At 42.8% G+C, this 27,988-nt stretch overlaps 1 protein-coding gene across 1 annotated transcript in view; it reads left to right on the forward strand.

Moving 5' to 3' along the window:
* Positions 1 to 27,942, forward strand: part of LOC139580179 (transmembrane protein 255A-like) — a 39,406-nt gene extending 11,464 nt beyond the window's left edge. Inside the window, exons 2-10 of the mRNA XM_071408744.1 lie at positions 6,535 to 6,677; positions 16,245 to 16,307; positions 17,757 to 17,846; positions 19,779 to 19,850; positions 20,021 to 20,109; positions 20,294 to 20,365; positions 20,798 to 20,966; positions 21,196 to 21,345; positions 21,624 to 27,942. Of these exons, the coding sequence (XP_071264845.1) occupies positions 6,535 to 6,677; positions 16,245 to 16,307; positions 17,757 to 17,846; positions 19,779 to 19,850; positions 20,021 to 20,109; positions 20,294 to 20,365; positions 20,798 to 20,966; positions 21,196 to 21,345; positions 21,624 to 21,782 (1,007 nt within the window). The 3' untranslated portion in view covers positions 21,783 to 27,942. The remainder of the gene's footprint in view (positions 1 to 6,534; positions 6,678 to 16,244; positions 16,308 to 17,756; positions 17,847 to 19,778; positions 19,851 to 20,020; positions 20,110 to 20,293; positions 20,366 to 20,797; positions 20,967 to 21,195; positions 21,346 to 21,623) is intronic.
* Positions 27,943 to 27,988: the final 46 nt, after the last annotated feature.

The raw sequence follows: 27,988 nt of genomic DNA on the forward strand, positions 1-27,988 counted from the left end.
TGTTATATACCCTTTGTTGGCAATGACAGAGGTCAAACGTTTTCTGTAAGTCTTCACAAGGTTTTCACACACTGTTGCTGGTATTTTGGCCCATTCCTCCATGCAGATCTCCTCTAGAGCAGTGATGTTTTGGGGCTGTTGCTGGGCAATACAGACTTTCAACTCCCTCCAAAGATTTTCTATGGGGTTGAGATCTGGTGACTGGCTAGGCCACTCCAGGACCTTGAAATGCTTCTTACGAAGCCACTCCTTCGTTGCCCGGGCGGTGTGTTTGGTATCATTGTCATGCTGAAAGACCCAGATATACAGTGACAAGAAAAAGTATGTGAAGCCTTTGGAATTACCTGCATTTCTGTATAAATTGGTCATAAAATTTGATTTGATCTTCATCTAAGCCACAACAATAGACAAACCCAGTCTGCTTAAACTAATAAGACACAAACAATTATGTTTTCATGTCTTTATTTAACACACCATGTAAACATTCACAGTGTAGGGTGGAAAAAATATGTGAACACTTGGATTTAATAACTGGTTGACCCTCCTTTGGCAGCAATAAACTCAACTAAATGTTTTCTGTAGTTGTGGATCAGACCTTCACAACGGTCAGGAGGAATTTTGGACCATACATCTTTACAAAACTGTTTCAGTTCAACAATATTCTTAGGATGTCTGGTGTGAACCACTCTCGAGGTCATGCCACAGCATTTCAATCGGGTTGAGGTCAGAACACTGACTGGGCCACTCCAGAAGGTGTATTTTCTTCTGTTGAAGCCATTCTGTTGTTGATTTAATCTGTGTTTTGGGTCGTTGTCCTGTTGCATCACCCAACTTCTGTTGAGCTTCAATTGACAGACAGACAGCCTTACAATCTCATGCAAAATGTCTTGATAAACCTGGGAATTAATTTTTCCGGCAATGCTAGCAAGCTGTTCAGGCCCCGAGGCAGCAAAGCAGCCCCAAACCATGATGCTCCCTCCACCATACTTTACAGTTTGGATGAGGTTTTGATGTTGCTGTGCCTTTTTTTCTCCACACATAGTGTTGTGTGTTCCTTCCAAACAACTCAAATGTAGTTTTATCTGTCCACAGAATATTTTGCCAGAAGTGCTGTGGAACATCCAGGTGCTCTTTTGCGAACTTCAGACGTGCAGCAATGTTTTTTTTGGACAGCAGTGGCTTCTTCCGTGGTGTCCTCCCATGAACACCATTCTTGTTTAGAGTTTTACGTATCGTAGACTCGTCAACAGAGATGTTAGCATGTTCCAGAGATTTCTGTAAGTCTTTAGCTGACACGCTAGGATTCTTCTTAACCTCATTGAGCTTTCTGCACTGTGCTCTTGCGGTCATCTTTGCAGGACACCCACTCCTAGGGAGAGTAGCAACAGTGCTGAACTTTCTCCATTTATAGACAGTTTGTCTTACTGTGGACTGATGAACATCAAGGCTTTTATAGATACTTTTTTAACCCTTTCCAGCTTTATGCAAGTCAACCATTCTTAATCTTAGTTCTTCTGAGATCTCTTTTTGTTTGAGGCATGGTTCACATCAGGCAATGCTTCTTGGGAATAGCAAACAATAATTGTGTGAGTTTTTTTCATAGGACAAGGCAGCTCGAACCAAAATCTCATTGATTGGACTCCAGGTTAGCTGACTACTTACTCCAATTAGCTTTTGGATTATTAGCCTAGAGGTTCACATACTTTCCCCAACCTACACTGAATGTTTAAATGATGTATTCAATATAGACAAGAAAAATACAATAATTTGTGTGTTATTAGTTTAAGCACACAGTGTTTGTCTATTGTTGTGACATAGATGAAGATGTCACGCCCTGGCCTTTGTTATCTTTGTTTTCTGTAATAGTTTGGTTAGGTCAGGGTGTGACGGGGGATGTTTGTGTGTTTTTGTCTCGTCTTGGGTGGTTGTATGGTATAGGGGGTTTAGGTAGAGTAGATGGGTTTGTGTTTGAGTGTAGGTGTCTAGGTATGTCTATGGTTGCCTGAATGGTTCTCAATCAGAGACAGCTGTCATTCATTGTCTCTGATTGGGAGCCATATTTAAGGCAGCCATAGGCAGTAGGCTTTTGTGGGTAGTTGTCTATGTTCTATGTTGCATGTGTGCACTTAGTTCGTTTTAGCTTCACGATCGTTTGTTTTTTGTTCGTTTAGTAAGTGTTTGTTTTTCTTCATTAAAAGAAAGATGGCTTTCTTTCACGCTGCGCCTTGGTCCACTCATTCGTCATATAACGGTCGTGACAGAAGATCTGACTAATTTAGGCAGAAATCCAGGTAATTCCAAAGGGTTCACATACTTTTTCTTGCCACTGTATATACACTACTGTTCAAAAGTTTGCGGTCACCCTTTTCAAAACCCTTTTGCAATTATGTGAGCACTGCTGAAAACTGTTGTGCTGATTAAAGAAGTAATAAACTGGCCTTTTTTAGACTATTTGATTATCTGGAGCATCAGCATGTGTGGGTTCTATTCTTGTTCTGAGAAATGAAGGCTATTCCATGCGAGAAACTGAAGATCTCGTACAACGCTGTGTACTACTCCCTTCACAGAACAGCGCAAACTGGCTCTAACCAGAATAGAAAGAGTGGGAGGCCCCGGTGCACAACTGAGCAAGAGGACAAGTACATTAGAGTGTCTAGATTGAGAAACAGACGCCTCACAAGTTCTCAAATGGCAGCTTCATTAAATAGTACGCGCAAAACACCAGTCTCAACGTCAACAGTGAAGAGGCAACTCTGGGACGATGGCCATCAGGCAGAGTTCCTCTGTCCAGTGTCTGAAGAGTTGCAACTGCTTCGCATACAAGCCAGTGAATTCTTTGCGTTACAGCTGGATGAGTCAACAGACGTGGCGGACCTGTCCGTTACGTTTATGGGGGGTCAATTAAGGAAGACATCCTCTTCTGTAAACCATGACAACAGAGTTCCCGGACATTTCTGGGGGGAATGCAATGGGATTGAGATCCGGGCTCTTCGCTGGCCATGGCAGAACACTGACATTCCTGTCTTGCAGGAAATCACGCACAGAACGAGCAGTATGGCTGGTGGCATTGTCATGGTGGAGGGTCATGTCAGGATGAACCTGCAGGAAGGGTACCACATGAGGGAGGAGGATGTCTTCCCTGTAACGCACAGTGCTGAGATTGTTGTCATTGCAGGCAATCTCAGTCCGATGATGCTGTGACACACCGCCCCAGACCATGACGGACCTTCCACCTCCAAATCGATCCCGTTACAGAGTACAGGCCTCGGTGTAACGCTCATTCTTTCGACGATAAACGTGATTCCGACCATCACCCCTGGTGAGACAAAACCGCGACTCGTCAGTGAAGAGCACTTTTTGCCAGGCCTGTCTGGTCCAGCGACGGTGGGTTTGTGCCCATAGGCGACGTTGTTGCCGGTGATGTCTGGTGCGGACCTGCCTTACAACAGGCCTACAAGCCCTCAGTCCAGCCTCTCTCAGCCTATTACGAACAGTCTGGGCACTGATGGAGGGATTGTGCGTTCCTGGTGTAACTCGGGCAGTTGTTGTTGCCATCCTGTACCTGTCCCGCAGGTGTGATGTTCGGATGTACCGATCCTGTGCAGGTGTTGTTACACGTGGTCTGCCACTGCGAGGACGATCAGCTGTCCGTCCTGTCTCCCGTAGCGCTGTCTTAGGCGTCTCACAGTACGGACATTGCAATTTATTGCCCTGGCCACATCTGCAGTCCTCATGTCTCCTTGCAGCATGCCTAAGGCACGCTCACGCAGATGAGCAGGGACCCTGGGCATCTTTTATTTTGGTGTTTTTCAGAGTCAGTAGAAATGCCTCCTTAGTGTCCCAAGTTTTCATAACTGTGACCTTAATTGCCTACCGTCTGTAAGCTGTTAGTGTCTTAACGAAATTGATCGAAATTGCAACAAGCGATTCTGTGAAAACTGAACTTAATCAGAAGCCACTGCCAGATTTCTGGATTGGGCTGCGCTCAGAGTATCCTGCCTTGGCAAATCGTGCTGTTAAGACACCGATGCCCTTTGCAACCACATACCTATGTGGGAGTGGATTCTCGGCCCTCACAAGCATAAAAACTAAATACAGGCACAGACTGTGTGTGGAAAATTATTTAAGACAGAGTCTCTCCAATACAACCCAACATTGCAGAGTTATGTGCATCCTTTCAAGCACACCCTTCCCATTGACCTGTGGTGAGTTATTCACAATTTTTGATAAACAAATAAGGTTTTATTTGTAAGATGGCTAAATAAAGAGCAAGATTATTGATTATTATTATATTATTATTTGTGCCCATAAGCACTCTGTCACTCCACGAGCCGGGTTGTGACACAAACTCATACTCATTCTTATGTTTAATAAATGTATCGTATAGTGTGTGTGTGTGTGGCAGGCTTACAATGATGGCTAAAAAACAACATTTGAGAGTGCGCTGACCCTGGTGCTAGAGGGGGTACGCAGCTGGAGGTTGAATGTTTGAAGGGGTACGGGACTATAAAAAGTTTGGGAACCACTGCCATAGATGATCAGTCCTTGCATTCATAGCGTAGTCTATGGATTTGAGTGGTTGCATTTCTCCAGCCACATCCCTCAGCTTGTTACTGAAACTGTGGCAGGGATAACACTTTTAGTAGTGTTATTATATTGTGCAATCCTCTAGTGAGAGAGTTAATGTTTTGTCATTAATAACAAGCAAAACTTCTGAAGTCGACTACAACATTCCTGGGATTGCAAACAAACAAAATTATATTGAAAAACATAAATCCAAAAGTGTTGATACCCCCAAAAAATATTTTGCAAGGAAATAATTTAAAAATGCAAGAACAAATTAATTGTAAATCGGTGCAAATACAATTGTTTTCAGTGATTAAAAAAAATAAAATTATTATAATGCGTTTATACTGAATAAAGATATAAATGCAACAATTTCAACTATTTTACTGAGTTACAGTTCATATATGGAAATCAACCAATTGAAATGAATGCATTAGGCCCTAATCTATTGATTTCACATGACTGGGCAGTGGCGCAGCCACGCTGATCCACTGGGGAGCCTGGCCCAGTCAATCAGAATGAGTGTTTCCCACAAAAGGGCTTTATAACAGACAGAAATACTCCTCAGTTTCATCAGCTGTCCGGGTGGCTGGTCTAAGACAATCCCACAGGTGAAGAAGCCGTATGTGGAGGTCCTGGGCTGGCGTGGTTACATGTGGTCAGCTGTTGTGAGGCCGGTTGAACGTACTGCCAAATTCTCTAAAACGATGTTAGAGGCAGTTTATGGTAGAGAAATGAACATTAAATTATCTGGCAACAGCTCTGGTGGACATTCTTGGAATCAGCATGCCAATTGCACTCTCCCTTAACTTGAGACATGTTGTGTGACAAAAATGCATATTTTAGAGTGGCCTTTTATTTTTATTTTGATCCGTTTCTTGATATGCCACACCTGTCAGGTGGCTGGATTATCTTGGCGAAGGAGAAATGTTCACTAACAGGGATGTTAACAAATTTGTGCAACGTTTTAGAGAAATAAGCTTTTTGTGGAAATTGAAAAATTCTGGGATCTTTTATTTCAGCTCATGAAACATGGGACCAACACTTTACATGTTGCATTTATTTTCAGTATATAAAACACCTCCCTCTTTCCTGTAATTTCCCCTGTCTTTGGTTATGTTACCATGGCCTTTGCTTTTGCTGCCTTTTTTTCCAGTTGCAGGTTTTGGCACATTCATTCCAGCAACATAGCACCCTGCATGCCACTGCTGGTTTGCCTCTGAAGCTAAACAGTGTCGGTCCCTGGATGGGAGATCAGATGTAGTTGGAAGTGGTGAAAAATATGGGGAACATTTTTGGGGACATGAGGGGAAAAACACATGTAAAAATGTTTGTCTGACTCATGAAAATAAAACATATGTGTACCACGTGTTTTTTCACAGGCTTTTTGGTTTGATTTCTGGATGATTTAATATGAAGTTGTCAAGCCTGTCACTTTATTTGGCACTTAATTTAGTCATTTTTTTATTTAACGTTTACATTTTAGTCATTTAGCAGACACTTATCCAGAGCGACTTAAGAGTAGTGAGTGTATACATCTTCAACCTTTTTTTGTTCTTCCATACTGGTCCCCCATTGGAATCCAACCCACAACCCTGGCATTGCAAGTGCCATGCTCTACCAACTGAGGCACACGGGACAAAATTATTTATTACATTTTTTAAGTAACATTACTCAAAAGGCACTTAATTGGTGGAACGACCCAGCTAACCAAAACACACTCCTGTTGATATTACCCTATACATTGAAGAGGAGTGTAATGACTAACACAGGGATACTACAGTTAAAATATATTTTAGTACTTTGTTCATTAGTACTGTTCGTACAATCCAACCAAAATGTTCCATGGCAGGAGTTAAGTTTTCAGGAATACTTTCAGTAGCAAAAGCTGATCTGATGATCTGTTGAATTACCTGTATATTGAATGGATATACAAGTATATTGTCTAACGCTGTGTATGTCTTCCAGGATCATTCAAACAGAGGAAACAGAAGTCCATCGTGGTCACTGTGATGTTGCTCATTGTGTCTGTGCTCATCCTTGTCTTCGGACTGGCAGCCACCACCAGGACACAGAACATCACCGTCGGTGGCTACTACCCAGGAGTCCTTGTAAGTAGCAGTCTAACATCTTACTGTCTTAGAGACATGTCATACCTCAACGAAAAGAGGGTCACACTACGAATGCATTATGATGCAGTTATAATGCATCGCAAGAATTGTCATGAGTATATGACCCTCTTGTAATGTCTTATAATCACCTCGATCCTGACTAAATACCAGCCATTTTGAGTCAGTTGAAGTGTTGATGCGTAGAGAGACATAACTTATTATAAGTTTGATTATTATAAGACATCAGGATTCATACATGCTTATACATTCATACATGCTTATATATTATTATAATAACAAGTTATAAACAAGACATTCCTTCACATGAAAAATAAAGTTATTATTTAGTATTCTATTCTACTCTAAAGCTTGTTATACCTGCAGACTTTAGGTAAAGTGTTACCGAAAGGGTATTCCATACAATCAAGGGTAATATGCTCTGGCTGATGTAGGCTGTATTTGACCTCATTTTGAGTGCTAATTAATGATGGTCTCCCAGAGGGAGGATTTTCCCCCATATTCATTATTTAGCATTGTTGTCATTAGAGGCTAAAATATATGTGATCACCTATAAAGTGGCTTCAGAGACCCCATCTATATGACCCTCAGCATTCTGCCTCAGGAGAAAGCAACTGTGTTGATCCTATAGACATGATATTCTATCAAGAAGAAGCTCCCTAACAGGAAAAAATCAAGTTCCTCTATTATATTCAGTGTGCATGATGACTAGGTTGCCTCTAAGAATAAATCATATGTGGTTATTCATCTGAAGAAAGACCAGTGGATCACATTTCAGACACAAGAATAGGGCAGGTATTGAAGCTCAATCTTAACGAGTATAGATCAAGAAAAATGTTATTGTGAGACTTGTATGAATAGAGCTGAGACTGGTTGTACTTTCATTACATCATTCTTACTGGGAGATCAATGCCACGATCTGTCCCGTCCTGACCATAGAATGCTTTTATTTTCTATGGTAGAGTAGGTCAGGGCGTGACTGGGGGGTTGTTCTAGTTTATATTTTCTATGTGGGGATCTAGGTTTATTTTCTATGTTGGTGATTTGTATGATTCCCAATTGGAGGCAGCTGGTTATCGTTGTCTCAAATTGGGGATCATACTTAAGTAGCATTTTTTCCACTTGTGGGTTATGGGATATTGTTTATGTTTAGTTGCCTGTTAGCACTGCATTGTCGTCACGGTTCGTTTATTCTTTATTTGTTTTCTTTGCTTAAGTTTCACTTTATTTATAATAAATTATGTGGAACTCTACATTTGCTGCGCCTTGGTCCGACATTCATTATTATGAACAACGTTACATGATCATAGATATGGTCTTATGGCTGCAGGGGCAGTATTGAGTAGCTTGGATAAAAGGTGCACAGAGGTGCCCATAGTAAACTGCCTGCTCCTCAGTCCCAGTAGCTAATTTATGCATATTATTATTCGTATTGGATAGAAAACACTCTGAAGTTTCTAAAACTGTTTGAATGATGTCTGTGAGTATAACAGAACTCATATGGCAGGCAAACACCTGAGAAAAAATCCAAACAGGAAGTGGGAATTCTGAGGTTGGTCGATTTTCAACCAAGGCCCTATTGAATGCACAGTGGGATATGGATGAGTTTGCACTTCCTACGGCTTCCACTAGATGTCAACAGTCTGTAGAACCTTGTCTGATGCCTCTACTGTGAAGTGGGGCCGAAGGAGACAGGAATTAGTCAGGTCTATCATGACCTGACCATGCTCTGACCATGAGAGGGAGCTCTGTTCCATCGCACATCTGAAGTCAATGTAATTCTCCGGTTGGAACGTTACTGAAGATTTATGTTAAAAACATTCTAAAGATTGATTCAATACATCGTTTGACATGTTTCTACTGACTGTTTTTGACATTTTGTCATGTTTTTTGACATTTTTTGACATTTTGCTTTTAGTGAACGCGCTTCCTGACTTTGGATTTGTTTACCAAACACGCTAACAAAAATAGCTATTTGGACATAAATGATGGACATTACCGAACAAAACGAACATTTCCCTTGGAAGTGGGAGTCCTGGGAGTGCATTCCGATGAAGATCAGCAAAGGTAAGTGAAGATTTATAATGCTTTTTATGAGTTTTGTTGACTGCACAATTTGGTGGGTAACTGTATGGCTTCCTTCAGATTATTGAATATTGTGCTTTTGCCGTAAAGCTTTTGAAATCTGACACAGCGGTTGCATTAAGAACAAGTGTATCTTTAATTCTATGTAAAACATGTATCTTTCATCAAAGTTTATGATGAGTATTTATGTTATTTGACGTGGCTCTCTGCAATTTCTCCGGATATTTTGGAGGCATTTCTGAACATGGCACCAATGTAAACTGAGGTTTTTGGATATAAATATGAAGTTTATCGAACAAAACATATATGTATTGGGTAACATGAAGTCCTATGAGTGTCATCTGATGAAGATCATCAAAGTTTAGTGATTCATTTTATCTCTATTTCTGCTTTTTGTGACTCCTGTCTTTGGCTGGAAAAATGACTGTGTTTGTCTGTGATTTCGCGGTGACCTAACATAATCGTTTGTGGTGCTTTCGCTGTAAAGCCTATTTGAAATCGGACACTTTGGTGGGATTAACAACAAGATTACCTTTAAAATGGTATAAGATACATGTATGTGTGAGGAATTTTAATTATGAGATTTCTTTTGTTTGAATTTGGCGCCCTGCACTTTCACTGCCTGTTGTCATATCATCCCGTTAACGGGATTGCAGCCATAAGAAGTTTTAAATACTTAAGACATGCATCCAAATCAAATTTTATTGGTCACATACACATGGTTTGCAGATGTTAATGCGAGTGTAGTGAAATGCTTGTGCTTCTAGTTCCCGACCATGCAGTAATATCTAACAATTCCACAACAACTACCTTATACACACAAGTGTAAAGGAATGAATAAGAATATTTACATATAAATATATGGATGAGCGATGGCCGAACGGCATAGGCAAGATGCAGTAGATGGTATAGAGTACAGTATATACATATGAGATGGATAATGTAGGGTATGTAAACATTATATAAAGTGGCATTGTTACTAGTGATACATTTATTACATCCAATTATTAAAGTGGCTAGAGATTTGAGTCAGTATGTTGGCAGCAGCCACTCAATGTTAGTGATGGCTGTTTAACAGTCTGATGGCCTTGAGATAGAAGCTGTTTTTCAGTCTCTCGGTCCCAGCTTTGATGCATCTGTACTGACCTCGCCTTCTGGATGATAGCGGGGTGAACAGGCAGTGGCTCGGGTGGTTGTTGTCCTTGATGATCTTTTTGGCCTTCCTGTGACATCGGCTGGTGTAGGTGTCTTGGAGGGCATGTAGTTTGCCCCCGGTGATGCGTTGTGCAGACCTCACTACCCTCTGGAGAGCCTTGCGGTTGTGTGCGGAACAGTTGCCTACCAGGTGGTGATACAGCCCGACAGGATGCTCTCGATTGTGCATCTGTAAAGGTTTGTGAGGTTTTTGGTGACAAGCCAAATTTCTTCAACCTCCTGAGGTTGAAGAGGCGCTATTGCGCCTCTTCTTCCCCACGCTGTCTGTGTGGGTGGACCATTTCAGTTTGTCCGTGATGTGTACGCCGAGGAACTTAAAACTTTCCACCTTCTCCACTACTGTCCCGTCGATGTGGATAGGGGGGTGCTCCCTCTGCTGTTTCCCGAAGTCCTTTCTTTCCTTGAAGTAATCACAGATCTGAATTGGTTGGATTTAGGGTTACACATTTTGGGGAATATTCAGAGGTGGAAACTTTCTGTGGGAATATATGGGAATTAACGGAAATATATGCAAATTAATATGAATACATTTTAAAATTGTCACAACTTCCTCCGAAGTCGGTCCCTCTCCTTGTTCGGGCGACGTTCGGCGGTCGACGTCACCGGTCTTCTAGCCATCGCCGATCTACCTTTCATTTTCCATTTGTCTTGTCTTCCCACACACCTGGTTTAATTCCATCAATTACATGTTGTGTATTTAACCCTCTGTTCCCCCCATGTCCTTGTCCGTCCGGTATTGTTTATTGTAAGTGCTTGTGCACGTTATGTCTGGTGTGCGTCGGGTTCTGTACCCATTTATTGATTGTTCTGTTTTCCGGTGGGTTTTTATTAATAAACTGCGCCGTTGGAAACACAGTTTTTGCTCTACTGCGTCTGACTTCTCTGCCGCCAGTACGCGCCCCTTACAAAAATGTAGATGTTTTTTGCATTGGATATACTTACCATATCATATGTAGACAGAAACATAAACCTTTTACCTCATCATAAGTAGACATAATTACAAATGATTAAATCCTTCCAATAGATATATATAAAATAAAAAATTATACGAATTTAACTTTATTTAAATGAGTTGACTCTGCACATGGGATGATTTCACTGAACAACAAAAGAAAGGGAATTTTGAATGATCCCCAGTGATCCATTGCATCTCCCAAAAATCTTTTCAACATACATCTGTAAAATTATAGTCTAGAAACTAAAGCTTTCGTTGTATTCCTCTCAGGCTTCCATGTCTTCTCCCTGGACCTCCTCAATGTCCACCTCAGGAACATCAGACTCTGAGGCTTCATCTTCACTGTCATTTTCCAACCTTGTTGAGGATGGCTCATTGTCAGGCTCAAAAAGACTCAAATTTGCCCGGATGGCCCCAACTTTTCAACCCTTGTATTGGTCAGCCTGTTGCGTGCTTTGGTGTGTGTGTTCCCGAACAAGGACCAGTTGCGCTCTGAGGCGGCTCATGTTGGTTGGATTTGGAGGATGATGGAGGTAACAGGGGAAAGAGCCTCAGATCCACGAAGTCCCTTCCACCAGGTGGCTGATCAGATATGTTGGCATCTCCATCCCAAAGCCCTTGCTTGGAAGTGTAATTCGCCAGACTGCCAAGAACCTTGCCCTCATCCAGGCCAAGGTGGCGAGACACGGTAGTAATGACACCATAGGCCTTGTTGTTCTCTGCACCAGACAGGATGCTCTTGCCAGCATACTTGAGGTTCAGCATATACGGTGCAGCGTGTATGGGCTTCAGGCAGAAGTCTTCACGCTTTTTGATGTATTTCAGAACTGCAGTTTCATCTGCTTGGAGCAACAGTGAAGTGGGCAGGGCAGTACGGATTTATTATCTTACATCTGAAAGTAGAGTCTGAACATCAGACAGGATGGCATTGTCTCCCTCAATCCATCAATGGCTACTGCTATAGGTTTCAAGGTGCTTACCACTCTCTCCCAGGATCCAGGAGGATCCTCTTGATGGGACTGTCCATATCGGCAGACTGTGATATGGCCATTTCTTGGAGAGACTCCTTCCCCTCCAGGAGACTATCAAACATTTACATTTACATTTAAGTCATTTAGCAGACGCTCTTATCCAGAGCGACTTACAAATTGGTGCATTCACCTTATGATATCCAGTGGAACAACCACTTTACAATAGTGCATCTAACTCTTTTAAGGGGGGGGGGGGGGGGTTAGAAGGATTACTTTCTCCTCTCCTAGGTATTCCTTAAAGAGGTGGGGTTTCAGGTGTCTCCGGAAGGTGGTGATTGACTCCGCTGACCTGGCGTCGTGAGGGAGTTTGTTCCACCATTGGGGTGCCAGAGCAGCGAACAGTTTTGACTGGGCTGAGCGGGAACTGTACTTCCTCAGAGGTAGGGAGGCGAGCAGGCCAGAGGTGGATGAACGCAGTGCCCTTGTTTGGGTGTAGGGCCTGATCAGAGCCTGAAGGTACGGAGGTGCCGTTCCCCTCACAGCTCCGTAGGCAAGCACCATGGTCTTGTAGCGGATGCGAGCTTCAACTGGAAGCCAGTGGAGAGAGCGGAGGAGCGGGGTGACGTGAGAGAACTTGGCAAAGTTGAACACCAGACGGGCTGCGGCGTTCTGGATGAGTTGTAGGGGTTTAATGGCACAGGCAGGGAGCCCAGCCAACAGCGAGTTGCAGTAATCCAGACGGGAGATGACAAGTGCCTGGATTAGGACCTGCGCCGCTTCCTGCGTGAGGCAGGGTCGTACTCTGCGAATGTTGTAGAGCATGAACCTACAGGAACGGGTCACCGCCTTGATGTTAGTTGAGAACGACAGGGTGTTGTCCAGGATCACGCCAAGGTTCTTAGCACTCTGGGAGGAGGACACAATGGAGTTGTCAACCGTGATGGCGAGATCATGGAACGGGCAGTCCTTCCCCGGGAGGAAGAGCAGCTCCGTCTTGCCGAGGTTCAGCTTGAGGTGGTGATCCGTCATCCACACTGATATGTCTGCCAGACATGCAGAGATGCGATTCACCACCTGGTTATCAGAGGGGGGAAAGGAGAAGATGATGATAACACCATCCCAACGGATGTTGCTGGGCAGCTTCAATGTGGCACTCTTATTCTTCTCACTTTGCTTGGTGAGGTAGTTTGCTGCTATAACATGATGACCCTTCACATACCTAACCGTTTCCTTGTAGAGTGTATCCATTGTTTTCAGTGCCATGATGTCCTTGAGGAGCAGATTCAATGCATTAGCAGCACAGCCAATGGGTGTGATGTGAGGTAGGACTCCTCCACTTTATACCAAGCAGCCTTCATGTTCACAGCATTGTCTGTCACCAGTGCAAATACCCTCTGTGGTCCAAGGTCATTGATGACTGCCTTCAGCTCATATGCAATGTAGAGACCGGTGTGTCTGTTGTCCCTTGTGTCTGTGCTCTTGTAGAATACTGGTTGAGGGGTGGAGATGTAGTTAATTATTCCTTGCCCACGAACATTTTACCACCCATCAGAGATGAATGCAATACAGTCTGCTTTCTCTATGATTTGCTTGACCTTCACTTTAACTCTGTTGAACTCTGCATCCAGCAAATGAGTAGATAAAGCATGTCTGGTTGGAGGGGTGTATGCTGGGAGAAGAACATTCAGAAATCTCTTCCAATACACATTGCCTGTGAGCATCAGAGGTGAACCAGTTGCATACACAGCTCGAGCAAGACCTTCATCAGCATTTCTCTGACTACGTTCCTCCATTGAGTCAAAAAAGAATCCAGGAGGACTGTGAGCTGTTCCTATCAATAAGGTATCTGATTCATAATTTTCACCTCAAATATACGTAGAGGGACTTTTGTCAGAGGTTGCTTGTTGTGAGCACTGAGGGAACTTTATGCACTTGGCCAGATGATTCTGCATCTTTGTTGCATTCTTCACATGATTTGGCACAGTATTTGCAAATGTACACAGCTTTTCCTTCTACGTTAGCTGCAGTGAAATGTCTCCACACATCAGATAGTGCCCATGGCATTTTCCTGTACAGATTAGGAAAAGATTAGTAAAAATTTTCCCAAGTACAATTCCATGTACAGATAAATAGTTAAGCAGTTAGATTAAACAAGTCCTTTGTAAGATAAATGTTTTAAAATGAAACATGGAAACGGGTGAATTAACACTCAGTTAGCAGATTTAAGCAAGCTAAAACCCACATGATAGCAAAAACTAACTAGCAAAAATTGTTAACAAGTTAGAAATGATTTAAACACACTTTGCTGTAGGCTACTGTTTACTAATTCACAAAAGATCATGTATGTCATATAAAATATATTTACCCCACCGAGTATTGAAATCAAAACTTACCAGAAAGCTCAGACAGTGTAGTAGTGTGGGCTCAATAGCATCTCATTAGTGTGCAAGATCTTGAGAATCAGCTGTACATGTGATGGAATAGTGCACTGTGCATGCAGAGGGTTGCAATTCCCTTGAATTGGGGACAGTTTAACCAAAATATGCCACAAGAGCTAGAATTGCCTTATGTGTATCCCACAACGACGGTTCACTGTTGTAAGCTAACTTTTTTGATGAATTTAAGCAAAATTCCCCAAATTCCCGGGCTTAACTACCCATGGAAAATGTCCGGGAAAATTCCGGAATTTTAGCGGAAAGTTTCCGACCCTTTGCAACCCTAGTTGGATTGATGAGAGTAATAGCGTGGTGATCTTGGACACCTATGCTATCATTTATAGATCTATGCATATGTAAATGACGTCACAATGCTTGCTTAGCGAGTACCACTTCCTCCCGATTCGGCCCATACCTGGCGCAAACTGTGACCTCTGCCTTGCTAGCACATGTCACCGCCCTCCTGAAGCATCTTACCAGTCCACGCCATGTGAAACGCTAGCTATTCGCTGGCGCAAGTGGGGACATTTTAGGCTGAGGAGTAAGTTTCACATCCCCATGTGCTACATCCACCGCTCAAACATACTCAACAGCGACCCCAGTGTTAAGCTGAGTGCAACTGTAGATCTAGGTCACGGCACCACTGTAAAGGAAGTCATGCTGCTTGCTTGAGGCCTTTGCAGACTATATTCAGTCTTTTACGATTAACTACGTCACACTGTGCGACGTTACCAAATGAAAATCTTGATCTCAACCTGGTCAGATTGTAAGATTTGCTTCAAATGTGTTCTGTCGACACATTCTACGATTTGCTTGTGAGGCTACGTCAGCCAACGTAGGCTATGTCAACTGCAGCAGTGTATTTGATCTGCACATGTGCCAGCAGCGCAAGTCTCACTCTATGCTTATGCGTGAGTGAAGTGAGTTCGGAAAAACTAAAAGAATGCATCTTAGAAATAGTTTTCACATACAAACTTTATATGTTCGAACTCAGAATCAAATAGGCTTTCCCAAAATAACATAGTCGCTGTGGTAAAACGTTTATTTTGATTGGACATTTTGTGCATTTATCAGAATCCCATCAGGTAGCCTATTTCAGATGTCATGTAAACAGGATTATTAGGGAAATATTTTTTCTTGCACAGCATGTAGGCTAAAAGTTTAAATCGAACTATTATATTAATCTGACTATACTCATTGTCGGCCTTGTTCCTATTGGTTAGTTACCGGGATCGTAACACCAGCCACACCACACGATAAAGGCAAAAAAGTTGGATGCTACTAGAACTTTTTCGGTACTTAATCAGACCTAGACCCTGTCACACTGAACAAGTCAAGACGTACAACGATTGTTTACGACCTAAGAATTTGCCCACAATGTGGTCTGAGAAGTCAAAATCATGGCATAAATTAGGCTAAAATCGTACAGTCTGCAAAGGCCTTTAGCGAGTACTACTTCCTCCCAATTCAGCCCATACCTGGCACGAACTCGGGACCTCTGCCTTGCTAGTACACATGACTGCCCTCCTGAAGTGTCTTACCAGTCAGTGCCGCACGAATATCTAGCTATTCATTGGCGCAAGCGGGGACACTTCAGGCTGAGGAGTAAGTTTCACATCCACATTTCACATGTGCTACACTTAGGTCAAGGAAACATTTCTACAGAATTTGAACTTGGTCATTTTCTATCACAATAATTGGGATTGATCATTTCTGGGGAAAAGTCATTTGGGTGAACTAAATAGAAGGACCATTTCCTGATCCTGAATGAGTCAACAGAAGTGAAGTGTTGTGTTCTATTTGCTGTTGGTCTTTATTACCGTTCAAATGAATTTCCCATTTAGTCCGGTTCGACTGGTGACCTAACAACATTGTGCTCTTTTTTCAGCTGGGCTTAGGCTCCTTTCTCGGAATCATCGGAGCCCATTTGATAGAAAATAAGAGGCAGATGGTAAGAGTATTTATATTACGCCTGCGCTTCCATATTAGTTTCTATGCCACACCTCTATAGCTCTCTGCAGACAAACACCGCCAATAACCCAATTCAATTCGTCAAGCTACAATCACTTGACATTGATAGACTACGCCCAAATTGTGGTCTTCATGTGGCATGGGCACAGAAACACTGCTACCTTCTCTAGCAGAATGTCACAGTTGGCTCACAGGGATTTTTAGTATGGCTGTCAGAACATGTATCTTAGGGCTTCTCGCGAGATGCAGCCAGGAATAAACATGTGTAAGAGGAGGGGGACAGATGTCCACGCAGGAATGTATGGACGGAACTGCAGATGAGCCGTGGGGTGTTGCCAGGGGCGTAGCTACACCCCCTAGCTCCCGAAATGAAGAATGAGTGTGTAGCGTGTCAGCCTTAACACACAAAAACTGGACCAGGAGCAAATAGCCAACAGTAAACAACACACATCCAACGCACCCTAGTGCATTCCTCTTACTTCATACAGTGGAGCTGTTGCAAAAAACCAACAACATACTAATGTTTTATTTTGCACCATCCACATCCACACCATGTATGCATGATTTTAGATGTCAACATTTAGATTTTTTTGTTGTTGATGTTGCCACATATACATCAATATATTTAGTAAGCATAGATGGAATATATTGCCATGGAAGGAATATTGGCTCAGACACAAGTCCCTGCATTTGCTGGTAGATGTTGAATGTGTTGTGTCACTGGCTACTGCTTCCATCCTATCCTCTTTTTCCAGGGAGGGCTGCAGGGTGGCAGGTAGCCTAGTGGTTAAGAGCATTGGGCCAGTAACCCGAAAGGTCACTGGTTCAAATCCCTGAGCCTACTCGGGTCAAAATCTGTCTATGTGCTCTTGAGCTATGCAGTTAACCCTAACTGCTCCTGTAAGTCGCTCTGGATAAGACCATCTGCTAAATGACTAAAATGTAGAAATTGGTGTGTAATTGAATACGTGCTGTCTTTCTCTGAGGAGTGGAAGGGACTGAAAAGAGCTGGGTACCTTGCCAGATGTGGTGCAGGCACCAAGGTGACAGCCAGAGCACTCTATCATTGTTGCCCTCTACCTCCCCTCGCCGGGAACATTCATACTCACGCAGGCTACATTCTCAGTGACCTGGCTCACATCATGTGTACTCATATACACACTCACCTCATGTAGTCATGCACACACTATCATAGGGTACCTGCAAAAGCGACAATGCCACATTAAATGAATCCTATTACAACTTCAATACATAATGTCGTAGGTAATACATCATATAAAATAAATGTACAGCATTAGATGCAGAACAACAAACACAATGATTTATTCATGGAATGAGAATATTTCCCCTGATTTGACTTCGCTATGGAAGATAATAAGTCTGAGTGGATAACACTTTGTTTCTCTTGTCACTCTTGTGTGTCTTCCAGCTGGTGGCGTCCATTATGTTCATCAGTTTCGGAGTGGTGGCTGCCTTCTGCTGTGCCATTGTGGATGGGGTGTTTGCAGCAAGACACATTGTGAGTACCGGTAACAAACACCGCGAGTAAGCCAAGTTCTAAGCAGCAAAAACATACAGAAGACAGATGCACAGATACCATGCAGTCATATGGAATGTCACTATTTCAGTGTTATTACATAGTAACCACACCAATAACTGATTGAATTAATATATAATCTGACCATTGCCACTTGATTACAAAATTTGTTTTGTACCTTTTCAATTTTCCATGAGAAATTATTATTTACATACAGGTTACTTACATATAGATTATGATACAAGTTCCTTTGCATCTTGTGTTGTTGGAGTGTATTCTGCTGGTGTGGTTGATGCTGTTCAAATCAAAGTCTATTTGTCACGTGCGCCGAATACAACCGGTGTAGACCTTACAGTGACATGCTTACTTACCAATAGTGCAAAAAAGGTGTTAGGTGAACAATAGGTAAGTAAAGAAATAAAACAACAGTAAAAAGACAGGCTATATACAGTAGCGAGGCTACATACAGACACCGGTTAGTCAGGCTGATTGAGGTAGTATGTACATGTAGATATGGTTAAAGTGGCTATGCATATATGATGAACAGAGAGTAGCAGTAGCGTAAAAGAGGGGTTGGTAGGTGGCGGGAGACAATGCAGATTGCCCGTTTAGCCAATGTGCGGGAGCACTGGTTGGTCGGCCCAATTGGGGTAGTATTTACATGAATGTATAGTTGAAGTGACTATGCATATATGATAAACAGAGAGTAGCGGCAGCGTAAAAAGAGGGGTTGGGGGGGCACACAATGCAAATAGTCCGGGTAGCCATTTGATTACCTGTTCAGGAATCTTATTGCTTGGGGGTAAAAACTGTTGAGAAGCCTTTTTGTCCTAGACTTGGCACTCCGGTACCGCTTGCCATGCGGTAGTAGAGAGAACAGTCTATGACTGGGGTGGCTGAGGTCTTTGACAATTTTTAGGGACTTCCTCTGACACCGCCTGGTGTAGAGGTCCTGGATGGCAGGCAGCTTAGCCCCAGTGATGTACTGGGCCGTACGTACTACCCTCTAGTGCCTTGCGGTCAGAGGCCGAGCAATTGCCGTATCAGGCAGTGATGCAACCAGTCAGGATGCTCTCGATGTTGCAGCTGTAGAACCTTTTGAGGATCTCAGGACCCATGCCAAATCTGGGTCCTGAGGGGGAATAGGCTTTGTCGTGTCCTCTTCACGACTGTCTTGGTGTGTTTGGACTATTCTAGTTTGTTGTTGATGTGGACACTGAGGAACTTGAAGCTCTCAACCTGCTCCACTACAGCCCCGTCGATGAGAATGGGGGCGTGCTCAGTCCTCCTTTTCCTGTAGTCCACAATCATCTCCTTAGTCTTGGTTACGTTGAGGGATAGGTTGTTATTCTGGCACCACCCGGCCAGGTCTCTGACCTCCTCCCTATAGGCTGCCTCGTCGTTGTCGGTGATCAGGCCTACCACTGTTGTGTCGTCTGCAAACTTAATGATGGTGTTGGAGTCGTGCCTGGCCATGCAGTCGTGGGTGAACAGGGAGTACAGGAGGGGACTGAGCACGCACCCCTGTGGAGCTCAAGTGTTGAATATCAGCGTGGCAGATGTGTTGCTACCTACCCTCACCACCTGGGGGCAGCCCGTCAGGAAGTCCAGGATCCAGTTGCAGAGGGAGGTGTTTAGTCCCAGGATCCTTAGCTTAGTGATGAGCTTTGAGGGTACTATGGTGTTGAATGCTGAGCTGTAGTCAATGAATAGCATTCTCACATAAGTGTTCCTTTTGTCCAGATGGGAAAGGGCAGTGTGGAGTGCAATAGAGATTGCATCATATGTGGATCTGTTTGGGCGGTATGCAAATTGGAGTGGGTCTTGGTTCTACTGCTGTTGTTTCTTTACTGATGTGTAAAACCTAATCAGTAGGATAAAATGTGGATATGATGACTTTGTGTTGCGCCCCAGGACCTTAGACCCTACTACGCCGGTCGCTGTGATTTCCACGCGAATTCAAAACCCTCTGTTGATTATGAAGATGTGAGTGCACACTTAATTCCTGTTGAGCTCATATCACCATTCTGTTGAAAGGTTGCCTTATAGTTGTTTAAATGTTGCCTTAGAGTTGAAAATCCATCAGTTTCACATAATATAGAGCATGACCCTATGCGTTACCATGTCATAACAGTGACTATCTGATGTAAATCTAGGTTCACTGCCAGACAGCATCCCGGGCTACCTGTAACTTACGTGTGAAATCCAATACCTGTTACTGCTGTGACCTCTACAACTGTGGCAAGTGAGTTTGCTAAGCCTCCTTCACAAATTCCTATCAGAGGATTATTTTGATTATTTTTCTGCCTGAGAGGCAGCTAAACTCAGCTCAATTTTGTTTGATTATTTACTTGTTTGCCTCAAATGTATACACTTGTTGTTTTAGTGTCTTTTTAGTTGCTTTAACGTCAGCACTGCTTATGTTTCAGAGAATACCCTCTTTTGGGACATGCGAATAAAGATGTTTTGAAAAAGTTTAGGAAAACATCCATGATTTGGAAATAGGTACCTTTCTTTTAGCCCCTTGTGAAACATTGTTGGTGTGGTTGATTTTAGGAGTAGCTGTGTATAAGTCTTCCTGCTTGGAATACACCATGGGAATGATTGGATGCCCTGCCCTCACTCCTACATGAAGACCAATCCTCATACCCGTTTCCCAACTCAATCTCTCTAGTAACTGTAGCTACAGTAGTTCCCCCTTTCCAACTTGATTTGAAACTGTCATCCGTTTTACAACCAAAGGTGCACTTGTGTTCATTTCTATGTTGTTGATTTATGCTTGCCTGTCATTTTCCTGTCAAAAGTACACAATGAATGTCGTAGGCATTACACATTTCTCTTTAGCCTTGCATCTCAATAAGGTGGTTCTTACTTCTGTATGTCTTTACTCTTTCACCTTCCTGATCTCGTCCACCCACCTCTCCCACACACTGGCCCAGCCGTATGGAGCTTATGGGGGGCTACCATGAGTACACGGAGGTGGGGAGCTGCGAGGATGTGGTGCACCTCTACCACCTGCTGTGGTCCGTCATCATTCTCAACATTGTCGCTCTCTTCCTGGGCATCATTACCGCCGCCGTGCTGGGAGGTTTCAAGGACTTGGTGAGATGAGCAGCAGGGTTGTATTTATTAGGGCACATCCTAGCATAACGTTTTAAAGCATTTTTCAACAGAAAAAAGCAAAGCAAGTGGTTATTATTAGACAAGTCCAGGTATTCCCCCCGGATGCAAATTCTCGGTATATGTGGCCCTTAGTGTTGCCCTTTGTGACGTGCACACACCCTGAACCACAGGTATCAGTATTGCTCATTATATTTTGTGTTTTGGACAGACGCCCATGTTGACCCCTGACTCGTGTGAATCAGAGCCCCTTCCTGCAGCCTCTTTCCCCTTAGAGTTTCCAGTTCCCAGCACCCCCTCGTTCAACTCCTACTACAACACTGCTCCCTACCTGCCACCCTACACTGCCTACGACCTGCAGGTAATATACTACTAATACCCATCATACATTATCCCCCACATAGCCACAACTAACAGGAATAATGCATTAGGACTGAAGACTAACTTGAACAATGTGTGGGTAAGTCAAACTTTTGAGGAGATCACGCATTTATGTCAATGGTAAATATGCACAAATTCAAGTTACACTGGTGGATTTCAAGTTAAGATTCTGTCCTTACTGCCTGATCATAGGATGAGTACTGTACAAACTCAAGTCTGTTTTAACTCCGGCTCATCTTCTCCCTCCCTTCTTCTCAGGGCTCCAGCATGATGTTCCCTGACTCTTCTGGCCTGTCTGACTCCCAGTCAGGGGCTAGCCGCATAGGGGCCAGCCGCATGTGGCCCACCCTGGTCCCCCCAAGCTACTCTCCCCCTTACTCCCCCTCCGATGAGAAGCCCCCACCATACAGCCCCTAGGAGAGTGGCTGGTCCTGGGAAAGAACAGGGGAGGGCAACAACATTAACAACAATGGGCATTGATGGGCCTTGAATATTAACCTGTTTGAAAGAGAGCTGCTGCTACATCTGGTGCTCCATACCGTTCTAAAGCAGCCAAGCCTGCCTGGGCTTTGTTGTGTATACAGAGACAAGGAGTTACTGGAAGAAAAAAATAGCATGCGTCACTGATGTGACTAGAAGCCAGTGCCATTTGTCATAGGAGGGCTGCAAGGTTCATTCATCCCCCAATAAGTATAGCCTGTTAGGATTCATTTCAGCCCAACCTGGATGGAGCGGGGGATATAACAAGATGCTGCTTGCCCTACACACTTTTCTCAGCAGACTCTCTATCAATGCCAGTTCGCTCCCTACATCTTTCCCTTGGCCCTAACTATTCTATGTTTGCAGGGGTCTGGATAGGTATAAGCAGTGCAGTGGGGGATGTAAACATCCTATCGTTTACACCTTAAAGTTCTGCAAACATCGAAGAGTTAGAGCCAAGGTGCAAATTGGGATCGGCTGTACGTGTATTGAAAACAAGCTTACGTCATGGCCAAAAGTTTTGAGAATGACACAAATATTAATTTCCACAAAGTTTGCTGCTTCAGTGTCTTTAGATATTTTTGTCAGATGTTACTATGTTACTATGGAATACTGAAGTATAATTACAAGCATTTCATAAGTGTCAAAGGCTTTTATTGGCAATTACATGAAGTTGATGCAAAGAGTCAATATTTGCAGTGTTGACCCTTTTTTGCAAGACCTCTGCAATCCGCCCTGGCATGCTGTCAATTAACTTCTGGGCCACATCCTGACTGATGGCAGCCCATTCTTGCATAATCAATGCTTGGAGTTTGTCAGAATTTGTGGGGTTTTGTTTGTCCATCCGCCTCTTGAGGATTGACCACAAGTTCTCAATGGGATTAAGGTCTGGGGAGTTTCCTGGCCATGGACCCAAAATATTGATGTTTTGTTCCCCGAGCCACTTTGTTATCACTTTTGCCTTATGGCAAGGTGCTCCATCATGCTGGAAAAGGCATTGTTCGTCACCAAACTGTTCCTGGATAGTGGGGAGAAGTTGCTCTCGGAGTATGTGTTGGTACCATTCTTTATTCATGTATGTTCTTAGGAAAAATTGTGAGTGAGCCCACTCCCTTGGCTGAGAAGCAACCCCACAAATGAATGGTCTCAAGATGCTTTACCATTGGCATGACACAGGACTGATGGTAGCGCTCATCTTGTCTTCTCTGGACAAGCTTTTTTCCAGATGCCCCAAACAATCGGAAAGGGGATTCATCAGAGAAAATGACTTTACCCCAGTCCTCAGCAGTCCAATCCCTGTACCTTTTGCAGAATATCAGTCTGTCCCTGATGTTTTTCCTGGAGAGAAGTGGCTTCTTTGCTGCCCTTCTTGACACCAGGCCATCCTCCAAAAGTCTTTGCCTCACTGTGCGTGCAGATGCACTCACACCTGCCTGCTGCCATTCCTGAGCAAGCTCTGTACTGGTGGTGCCCCAATCCCGCAGCTGAATCAACTTTAGGAAACGGTCCTGACACTTGCTGGACTTTCTTGGGCGCTCTGAAGCCTTCTTCACAACAATTGAACCGCTCTCTTTGAAGTTCTTGATGATCCAATAAATGGTTGATTTAGGTGCAATCTTACTGGCAGCAATATCCTTGCCTGTGAAGCCCTTTTTGTGCAAAGCAATGATGACGGCACGTGTTTCCTTGCAGGTAACCATAGCTGACAGAGGAAGAACAATGATTCCAAGCACCACCTTCCTTTTGAAGCTTCCAGTCTGTTATTCAAACTCAAAATCAGCATGACAGAGTGATCTCCAGCCTTGTCCTCGTCAACACTCACACCTGTGTTAACGAGAGAATCACTGACATGATGTCAGCTGGTCCTTTTGTGGCAGGGCTGAAATGTAGTGGAAATGTTTTGGGGGGATTCAGTTCATTTGCATGGCAAAGAGGGACTTTGCAATTAATTGCAATTCATCTGATCACTCTTCATAACATTCTGGAGTATGTACAAATTGCCATCCTACAAACTGAGGCAGCAGACTTTTGGAAAATTAATATTTGTGTCATTCTCAAAACTTTTGGCCACAACTGTACAGATGTGCCTTATCCATATCTGTCGACTCTCAGAGAAGCACCAGTTATCCTGACCAGATTAGAAGCTCGCCACCTTGGACAATGTGGTCTCCTCCCTCTGACTCGCACCTCAGTCAGTGTGTCTCTCTCTCGCTCTGCTTTAGTATACTATGAATGCTTCCTGTCAAAAGTGGCACCGTGATTGCTCCTTATTTTTTGCATTGCCTTTAAGAGGCATGACACTGGTGTCGTGGTTTGGGAATGGTTTGTCTGATTCGGGACTGATTGATATGCCTTGGTCACATTGAACCAGTATTAACACTGTTAGATTGCTTTCAAGCTCAACTTTTAGCGTATTTCCATTAGGACTAAAAGCGTATAGCCTGTAATTTACTGTACATCATTGGAAATAGAATCTGTAACGTTGCTTGGACATATGTAAAGGTACACAATTGTATCTCGTAATGTAAACTGAAGGTATTGAAGCATAGATCACAGTTCACCCTATTACGGTTTATCTCACGTTGTTGTTCGCAGATTGTGAGCAGGGTTATAGCAGAGCCAATAATGACAAAATAAGCCTTTGTTGTGGGGTGGATTGGGGGGCAATCTATGGATCCAGATACCTGCCAAAAGGTTGAACATGCGTATCATTAGGATCGTAAGAAAATCCATATGTAAATTGTTTGGATTGTAAGAAAAACCATGCGTGAAACATGAAACTTAAACGTTAAAATAGATCTGTCCAATGTACAAACCCTATGTTGCGACTATGTTACACGTTAAATTCTTACTTTACATATCCCTTTACTCGGTTACAGATCTTTTTTATGCGTACAAACTTTTGTCAGTAATGTGGCATCTGCAATCAAGCAACTCTAGCCCAGATGTTAGAGTTGATTTAGGCTTATTCCGCTATCTAAATATGCCATGCTGTTGTGTGTTATATAATGGCATAATTTAATTTTATAGCCGCGTGGGGCTATTGTGGTGATCATGTAAACTAATGAATCACACTTTTTCCAGTATTTGGAACACGGACTGTAGGCCTTATATTAGGCATTTTGACTGTTGTGTTAGTGAATCCGACTCGGTATGTAGGCTTGTTATAGTCATTTGCGATGCACAACCCCATCACGCAGAGGATATATCCATATCCAAAACAAGAAAAAACTAAATATTGATTACTTCTTGGTCATAACCTGTCCTGAGTGAAATCTTTCCTATCGGCCACTGCACGTGCTTTAACTATTTTGTAAAAAATGTATTTGGAGGCTTTATTTAGAGGCCTGTGACCTAGGGTCTCTTTTTAAGGAGAGCCCTATAATAAAAACAGTTATAAAACACAGAGTTCTAGAATTATTCCGCAAGACACCAGTACCCAAAATGACAGCCTAAATTACAACGCCTACAAGTTGAAAGCCTATTTTTTTTAATTTTGATAGGCCTAAATTAAACATATTATTAATGTGATAGGCCAAATAAGTTTGAATACACATGGATTAAAATAAACAAATTGATTAGACTGTTCTATTCTCTTTGATTTAGTTCCTATTGCAACTCAGACAAATGACTGAATGGGTGACATACTGACTGAACTGAAGGATTCATTAAATGTTAAAATATGTTGGAATGACAAGTTGCACACATCATGCATGCTCTGCACTTTATTGGGGTATAATGACTCTGACTGCATGCCTCCAGAAGGGCATCTTCTGAGGCTGAGGGTTGCTTTTCTGAAGGCCTGTGGTGCTGCATGGAGATCACAAGCTCTTCAACTGGGCAGCAGTGTTGTGATGGAGGGAATAGCCTATATGGAGACTACCTAAGAACGCTGCAGAGTTATTGTGAAGTGTGGGAATAAGCTTATACCAGACTTAGCCTACATTTAACCTCTCCCTTGTTCATTTCAAAGTACATTACCAGTCAAAGGTTTGGACACACCTACTCATTCAAGGATTTTTGTTTATTTTTACTATTTTCTACATTGTAGAATAGAAGACAAACTATGAAATAACACAAGGAATCATATAGTAACCAAAAAGGTGTTAAACCAATCAAAATATCTTATATTTGAGATTTTTCAAAAAGTAGCCACCCTTTGCCTTGATGACAGCTTTGCACACTCTTGGCATTCTCTCAACCAGCTTCACGAGGCAGTCACCTGGAATGCATTTCAATTAACAGGTGTGCCTTCTTAAAAGTACATTTGTGAAATGTATTTCCTTCTTAATGCGTTTGAGCCAATCAGGTGTGTTGTGACAAGGTAGGGGTGGTATACAGAAGATAGCCCTATTAGGTAAAAGACCAAGTTCATATTATGGCAAGAACAGCTCAAAGACATGAAGGTCAGTCAATCTGTAAAATTTCAAGAACTTTGAAAGTTTCTTCAAGTGCAGTCGCAAAAACCATTAAGCGCTATGATGAAACTGGCTCTCATGAGTACTGCCACAGGAAAGGAAGACCCGGGGTTGCCTCTGCTGCAGAGGATAAATTCATTCGTTACCAGCCTCAGAAATTGTAGTCCAAATAAATGCTTCACAGAGTTCAAGTAACAGACACATCTCAACATCAACTTTTCAGAGGAGACTGTGTGAATCAGGCCTTCATGGTTGAAGTGTCTTTGTGAGATGCAGAGTGGGTGATCTCCGCATGTGTGGTTCCCACCGTGAAGCATGGAGGTGGTGGTGTGATGGTGCTTTGCTGGTAACACCCAATTTATTTAGAATTCAAGGCACATTTAACGAGCATGGCTATCACAGCATTCTGCAGTGATATGCCATCCCATCTGGTTAGTGCTAAGTGGGGCTATCATTTGTTTTTCAATAGGACAATGACCCAACACACACCTCCAGGCTGTGTAAGGGCTATTTGACCAAGAAGGAGAGTGATGGAGTGCTGCATCAGATGACCTGGCCTCCCCAATCACCCGACCTCAAACCAATTGAGATGGTTTGGGATGGGTTGGACCGCAGAGTGAAGGAAAAGCAGCCAACAAGTGCTCACCATATGTGGGAACTCCTTCAAGACTGTTGGAAAAGAATTCCAGGTGAAGCTGGTTGAGAGAATGCCAAGAGTGTGCAAAGCTGTCAAAGGCAAAGGGTGGCTACTTTGACAAATCTAAAATGTTTTTATTTGTTTAACACTTTTTTGGTTACTATATGATTCCATATGTGTTATTTCATAGTTTTGATGTCTTCACTATTATTCTACAATGTAGAAAAGTAAAAATAAACAAAAACCCTTGAATGTAGGTGTCCAAACTTTTGACTGGTACTGTAGATACATCAATAAAAGAGAGGCATAATGCCATCTAGACTTGCGCTGGCAAACAAATCCATTACATTAGCTACCTAAATGTGAAGTAAACTCAACTGAGGAGTAATAGAGAATGGAGACTTAACTTGAAAACGTGCAGGATACCTCTTTCAGGTTTCCCTGACATCCGTTTTTTTATACTGTTATACTTGTTTGGATAGCACTCCTCACAGGCCATTTGGTGTACGTTTCTTTTGTTGGCGAGATTAAACTGTCAAAACTCTAAGGTATTATTGTACGTCAGAATTGCAACACAAGATTTGTTCAAGCCTAAACTGTTAGTCCGTAGTCGTAACATGGTGTTTGTATGTTCACAGATAAAATGTCACGTTTACGTTTGTTTCACACTTGGCTTTTGTTACGATCCTAACAATATGTATATTCAAACTTTTGGCAGGTATCTGGCTCCATAGGAATCTGAAAAAGAAATTATCACTCCTAATGTTATTTATTTTTGTAAAGGGACTAAACACTGAACTCTCCTGTCTCTTTATGGGTGTAATATAATAGGTTATTACACACGTACACTTGAGTACACCAAAAGAACACCCCTTTGTGTTGTCTTAATCACAAAATGCATTGACCTCAAAGTAAAGTGCAGCCTCTTGAGATGATCGATTAAAGTAGTCAGTTTTGAGCAGCACTTTCTCAACCGCTGAAGATGGACTTCTGCTGACTGGAGTGGATTGATTGTCTCGCCATTAAAAGCAATTGTGTAAAATGCTTGTACGGTGTTCTTTTCCATAGACAACATATAGGTTAAATAG

This window comes from Salvelinus alpinus, chromosome 7, assembly GCF_045679555.1.
Source record: "Salvelinus alpinus chromosome 7, SLU_Salpinus.1, whole genome shotgun sequence".
NCBI classification, from domain to species: domain Eukaryota; kingdom Metazoa; phylum Chordata; class Actinopteri; order Salmoniformes; family Salmonidae; genus Salvelinus; species Salvelinus alpinus.